General features: G+C 33.8%; 1 protein-coding gene across 13 annotated transcripts; it reads right to left on the bottom strand.

The window, feature by feature from the left end:
- Positions 1-643: 643 nt before the first annotated feature.
- On the bottom strand, positions 644-6,261 carry LOC115719020 (bifunctional 3-dehydroquinate dehydratase/shikimate dehydrogenase, chloroplastic). Of its 13 annotated transcripts, XM_061110895.1 has the most exons (14): positions 5,860-6,258; positions 5,222-5,367; positions 4,601-4,662; positions 3,340-3,546; positions 3,120-3,225; positions 2,986-3,031; positions 2,813-2,850; positions 2,346-2,686; positions 2,191-2,254; positions 1,965-2,076; positions 1,709-1,858; positions 1,266-1,414; positions 1,015-1,177; positions 644-913 (listed from the first exon to the last, which is right to left on the bottom strand). In XM_061110895.1, exons 4-14 carry the CDS (start codon positions 3,537-3,539, stop codon positions 870-872), a joined length of 1,413 nt encoding a protein of 470 aa, XP_060966878.1. In that variant the 5' UTR covers positions 3,540-3,546; positions 4,601-4,662; positions 5,222-5,367; positions 5,860-6,258; the 3' UTR covers positions 644-869. The 13 variants fall into 13 exon arrangements, with proteins under 13 accessions (XP_060966878.1, XP_060966879.1, XP_060966877.1 ...); XM_061110896.1 differs by having other exon boundaries at positions 3,340-3,632; positions 5,222-6,258; XM_061110894.1 differs by having other exon boundaries at positions 5,222-6,258.
- Between the last annotated feature and the right edge of the window lie 428 nt (positions 6,262-6,689).

Below are 6,689 nucleotides of genomic sequence, written 5' to 3'. Positions count from 1 at the left end.
ACATAGTCTAATTTTAGAATTATAATTTATTAACTAAAATCAATTAATCTTAGTCTTACAAGCAGTTTGTCTCAACTAGTATGGGGACCTGGGCATATAACTGAGCTTCCAATAAGCAGATCTAGAACTTACCAAGTAAATTCTCTAACTTATTAATTCCTCATTGCACCGCTATAGAATTGGAAATTGCACTCTCAATTATATAGAATACTCTATATGTTCCACGATATAGATACACTATAAGATTATTCATTTGTTATTATCCCAATAATCAATGATACTCTATAAATGATTTACATTGAATAGATATTAATTTATCGTTACAGCCTTCAACGTATTTTATCCTTAAAACACTTAGCTACCTATAAATGATATTTCAGTGAACTAATATAATCACTGAAATGAGTACTCAACCAATTATCTCTGTTAAGCCAAACTCGACAGAAATCATAATTTGACTTCTATATTCGAATAGAAACTATAGATTCTGTATCTATGATTGGCGCTCCCACTCAATTGAACTACCATATTCTTCACCTATACGTCACGGGAAGAACCATTTGGTCGACTTTAACTAATAGATTCAATAACACAAATAATGCAACTGAACTAGTGTTGGGTTTTGTGCCCTAAATAAAGCTCATTTCAATATAATCAGATTTACTAATTAATAAAGATAAAAAATAATATTTTATGTTACATGGTTCACATGATTTATTTCATGATTATTTAATGTATAAATTCTATTTGTTAATGTATAAATATAATAAACTTCATGGAAACTTGTATATTTTTGCCTTGAATTTCCATTATTTATCAGCATATGCATGATCAGATTAAAACTTGTGTATTTCCATTGATAAAGTACATTAAAACTTGTCCCAAATAATCTCACGCATCAACTCTTCAGGAGCTGCAAAGCCAGGGAAAGTAATAGCCACACAATGAATAGTTTTCATTAGTAAACTAAGGATAAAAAATCAACCAAAAAAAAAAAAAAACACCTGACCATACCTTGTCTTTCTGTGAAGAGATTGAATTGTCCAATGGCCTGTCTAAGAAACATTTCGACTCCACTGACGATGATAGCACCGGCTGTTTCAGCTTCTTTTAGTAATATGGTTTTCTTAGGTGTGTAAACCGAGTCAAATACAAGCTCATAATCTGCCAAGCTTGCCTTGAGCAAAAGAAAAAATAAACATCTCAACAAAGAGTCTTAAAGTGAAACTAGTACAATATGTATGGTATTAGTAGTAATAGATGACCTCAGAAACAGGAATTCGAGTTGTACTTGGGTGCATTCCTAGAGGTGTTGCATTGGCAAGAATTGCTCCTTTCTCTGGCTGAAACTTGGCTAATTCTTCGAAATTCCTTACTTCACCACTTACAGCACAAGCAAGAGACTTTGCTCTGTCTTTTTGGACAAAACAACAATAGTCAGGAGGATGTGTCTCTAGCAGGGTCGACCCGTGAGCATTAGGGTCAAAGGAAAATTTTGATAATTTTATAATATTTTAAGGACATTTTATACAGAACAATAAAAAATGACATTCTTCCAAATTTTTGACCTTTTAATTGGAAGCACTAGGTATAGGCTTGCTCTGGCTATGCCTAGGGACAACCCTGCTCTCTAGGTGTGTTTTCACTTTTACTTTTTTCTTTTTTTTTTACATTTTATGATTTAGCTTTAATGTTAGAAGACTCCTACCAAAATCAATGTCGAAAACTACTACATGAGCTCCTCTACTTTTGGCACCAAAGGCTAAGGCTCTTCCTGCTCCACCAGCTCCAACCAGCACAAACAACTTGTCTTTAAGTGGAGAATTCAAAGATGTTTTTCCATTAGTACATCTGTGGGCTGTAACATTTCAAATGAAACAAAATCCGAAAAGATAAGAAAAGTATCTTAAAAATTAGGAAGAAGCATAAAATTTTGCTTGGGAAACTTTCATGCATGAAAATACCTCTGACTAGTGCATCCTCTATTGCAGTTATTGCAGCCTCACAATCTGTGTTATAACCTATCAGCTTTCCATCACTAGGCCTTCTTATAATTGTATTAGCAGCATCTATAGACTGATGCAAACATTAATTAGCCCAAAAAGAAATTACAATTATAATCATAATGTAATTTGATACAAAAGCTACTTCAGTATTTTTTTTTTTTTTTGAATTAGAGAAAGTGCCAACCTGAGCAAGTTGATTAACTTCACCACAAAATTCAATTACTGCCTCCTTGTATGGAATTCCAACACTAGAGGATCACCATAATAAAAATACATGTAGAACTTAGAAGACTGTAAATCCAGCAAAGAGCTCATGATATCGTTCACTAATACGCTTACCTAAATCCAGGAAAGTCCGGGCTGGGATAGACACTGAAGAATTTCTGAAGATCATCAACGAACATTGGAACATAAACTCCATTAAAATTAACATGCCTGATGACAGGATTGTGCAATATAGGACCTTTGCTATGTCCAACAGGTTTTGAGATAAGTCCAAAAACTTTAGTATCCTTGTTTATGCAGTCAACTTTATAGACTTCTATAAGGCTTGCTAAGGTAGGCAAACCTGGTATGGAATCTCCATCTATAGAGCCATACACCAAGAACCCACCATATTTTGGGGACAATATTTGGCTTATAAGACCTCTTTCCCCAGAAGAGTATGCAATCAGTGGTACCTACAGGACGCAGAAAAACCATTCAATCATTTATCTACTTATTTATCCCTTTTAAGTTTTTCATTGTAAACTCTAGTGAAAGATTGCATAAAGTGAGAACCAGAGAAAATTAGCAAGAACTCTGACCTGGCAAATTGAGAAGAGATTAAAAATTCTTGGTAATTCTGTAATATCAGCTGCATTAGTGACTAATTTGATGATATTTGCTCTTGTTTCTTGCATACTTGAAATAATATATTTAAGTTCTTGTTCTGAAGGGGTCTCTCCATTCACATAAAATGATACAATATTTTTAGTACCTCTGCTAGGACTATTTCTATGTTCTTCCATAAACTTAGAGGCCACCTATTTAAGGATGAAAATTGATTGATATATGATAAAAAAGAGAAAACACCTCACATATTTAAGTGACAAATAAGCCTAAAAGCATCACCTTGAGCTCAAATTCTACATAATCAGCTCCTAAATCTTTTGCCAGATGAAGTGCCTCAATTCTACCATGTTCATCACCTTCATAGAAACCACCATTCCACTTTGGCCTGAGATGATCAATATATTAGTATTTACACTATATTTCAAACAACAGAAGAAACAGTTTCTCATTTGTGACTTTGACATAAAAATTCAAATATGTTTAGTTAGAAATGATATACCGAAAAACGATGAGGGTTGTCAACAGTTTATCTTTCAAGATGATTTCAAGGTCTTTTTGAGGATGAAAATTGTCAATGCAGTCCAACCTGATCTCAACAACATCAGCTCCTTGTGCCTTGGCCTGGTTCATGCCACTCACCATTCCCTCGGCAGATTTAGCCATTAACGGAACACATAACAAGGTTGCGGTTTTCTTCATTCCAACACTTCCCATGATAAAAATAAATAAATAACTAAATCCAACCCAAAGAGGAAAAGAGTTCAACTCTTTTACCCGCCTGCACCTGCAGGGCTAACCCAATAGTACAATACTAAAAAACCTGACCAAAGACAGTATTTAAGCCACAAATCAATGTAGGAGGATGGGGAGTCAAGGTTAATATTTATAGGATTTGCTTGAATGGCAAAAAATGCAACAAAAGTGGTAAAAAAGTTGGTGGATTATTGGTGACAAATGAATTGGCGGGTAAGGTAGGGTAGAAGAAGCAGTTCTCTGACACACATAGTAAAAAAAGAGAGAAAAAGGCATAGTTTGGCACTTTGGATTCTGTATAAAAAAAGAAAATGAGAGTAGGGGTAGGTGAGATTGATACAGATACTAACTTCTTTCTCACTAGTCAGACAAGGCAAACATGATTTTTGTTTGGGAAGATATGTAGACAAAGTCAAAATTAGACTTAATAAGAAAAACGGCCCCCTGAGTGACTAAACAAGAATGTATTAATTTAAGGATAAGGCCGAAACTTTTCACTCTATAAAATGTTGATTAAATGATTTGTTAAGAGAGAGAGAGATAAGATATGTTTTTTGATAATAAGAGAGAGAGAGAGAGAGAGAGAGAGAGAGAGAGAGAGAGAGAGAGAGAGAGAAGATATATTGTCATTGGAAAAAGCACAAAAGGGTCCTAGGTAGAAGTGTTGTCGGTAGTGGAATCTATTTTTGTAGTGGTGTTAGAACCTACTAACAATAGAGCCCTGATAAATCATCACTTGCATTAACAACATTCTACTCAAAAGTAATACACAATAAGATACCAAACCCGCATAGATAAAAGAATAACTGGAAACATAAGAAAATACAGAAAAATCAATATTATCACAAGACCAATAAACAGGGAAACATATTTACGTTGTTTAATTATAAGATCTTGTCATTGAGTGTACACAATACACTGTATATATTACAACATTTCACTCAAAACACACACCAAAAGAAAATTTGTTGTTGCAGCAAAAGACACAAATCAATGAAAATACTCACAATAATCGAAGAGAACTTGTTTACCCACTAGAGGCCCTGACTGCACGTTTTTGATCTTGTAGCTACAAAGTGACAAATACCAGCGCACAAAATAGAGTTTAAAAAACTAAAATTTTCCAATGCCTTTAAGATCATATAAAACACAACACCTAATACTATTTTGTTACGCTGAATTCAAGCAGCTTTGGCAAATATACATAATTAAACACAAAAGGAAAATTAAAAGGCCAAAGAACCCTTTTCATAAGATCTATGGAAATGAAAAGGGTTCCGAAGCTAAAATATATTTTCTTCTCCTAGAATAGAAGAAACCTACATCCTGAGAAAGTGACATTTCCAAAATTTGATAAAGAATATGATGCATCAAGACTCACAGAACAACAGTTGTTTTCAAAATAACAGTCCCCTTCTATGATCCTCAGACTACTATATAGGCAAATATACATACACATTAAATTTACTCTATTACTTTAGTAACCAAAGTAAATGTAAAACATCCAAAATCCAAGTTCAGCATGTATATTAAACAAATTAATCATAAATAATTCAAACATTAATGAGATATTATACTATAAAAAATGAGAGAGTACTGTGAGAGAAAAACTAGTAATAAAATGTTACCTGGAAGAGAGTGGCGAGAGCAAGAGCAGCAGCACGGCAACCAGTGGAATGAGAAGCCTCAATGGCAACTTGGGTGACGAGAGCTTCAACGAAATGCCCAGGCCAGTCCTCGTTTGCGGGCTCACGCCGCTGAGACGAAGAAGGTCCTTCATAGTATGGTGAAAACAATCGCACAAATAATTAAACACACACATTAACAACTATGGTGAAATCTATAAACAAAGAATTGGTTGTTCTTAGTATTATTAGACAAAATACAGTATAATATATTAATAAAATGTTTAAAATTATTGGAAGCTCAATTGAAAAAGGTGATATAGGGTGGTTGAGTTTTCTGTCATCTCGAGGAAGAGCAGTAAAGCTTCTCTTCCCTGTCCATGAATTCCATAGCTTGTAATCATTGCATTCCAAAATATCAAGTCATTAGTCTTTGTCTTATCAAATAAATAACGAGCATATGAAACAGATCCACACTTTGAGTACATGTCAATTACAGCAGTGCCTGAAACTTGATCAAATCCAAGCCTTTTGACAATATACCCATGTATAGATTTACCCAATTTCAAAAAACCAAGTTGAGCACAAGAGAGAAGCGCACTCACTAAAGACAAAAATACACAGAAACAAAGAACAAAAACCTGGAAGACGCCGGAGTTGGGTGGTGGTGCCGATTACCGATGTGGTGATACTATTTCGACCCGATTACTTTCAAATAGGAGCTTAGCGGATCTCGAATTTCACTCTGTAATTAATTAATTATAGAGGAAACAGAGAGAGACGAGGTCGCCAATGGCCGTCCGAGAGAGAGACGAACGGAGGAGCGAGATAGGGTTGGTCAGAGGGATGGGGGATAAAAGACGACGAGGGGTGGTCGGAGTCGGAGGGATGTGGCGCCGCCGACGGAAGCTTGGAGAGAGAGAGGGAGCCAAATCGAAATGGGTTCAGAACTGAAATTTTGGAGTATTGTGATGAAGGAAAGGGGGGATTTTATTTTTTCCAGCTCTTTTTTCTTTTTTTTTTTAGGAAAATTCCAGCTCTTTTCTTTGCCAGCGGTTAATGTCCAAATTTATAATATTAATTGTATTTTTTAGTGTATACTCTAAAATTATTGTATATTATTAATACTATTAAGAAAATTAGAATATTGATTATTCCTATTATACTATTATACTGAATAATTATAAAAAATTAACTCATCATATTATATATTGTATATTATATATTAATTCATCATATTATTTTAAATTTAAATTGATTTTTACCATAAAAAAATACTCAGTGTAATCTTTTCAATAAAAAAAACAATTAATGAACAGATATATAAGTTTGTTAATTAGTTTATTACTAAGCTTATATATTATTTACTCTTTTATAGCTCACTAGCATTGTCGTTTTTAACAGCTAAAATATTTGTAGTGACATAATATACATTAAACATATTAATTTGGTTTTATATTTTATCGTGACT

Source organism: Cannabis sativa, chromosome 2 (genome assembly GCF_029168945.1).
Source record: "Cannabis sativa cultivar Pink pepper isolate KNU-18-1 chromosome 2, ASM2916894v1, whole genome shotgun sequence".
In the NCBI taxonomy this organism is placed as follows: Eukaryota; Viridiplantae; Streptophyta; class Magnoliopsida; order Rosales; family Cannabaceae; genus Cannabis; species Cannabis sativa.
The sequence above is the reverse complement of the archived record's forward strand: the minus strand, read 5'-3'. Positions and strand labels throughout refer to the sequence as shown.

Coding starts and splice junctions, on each gene's coding strand:
- LOC115719020 (XM_030647884.2), bottom strand. CDS start 3,554: ATGGGAAGTGTTGGAATGAAGAAAACCGCAACCTTGTTATGTGTTCCG. Junction 3,226..3,339: donor ACAACCCTCATCGTTTTTCG/GTATATCATTTC, acceptor TGATCATCTCAG/GCCAAAGTGGAATGGTGGTT. Junction 1,178..1,265: donor CTCGAATTCCTGTTTCTGAG/GTCATCTATTAC, acceptor CTTTTGCTCAAG/GCAAGCTTGGCAGATTATGA.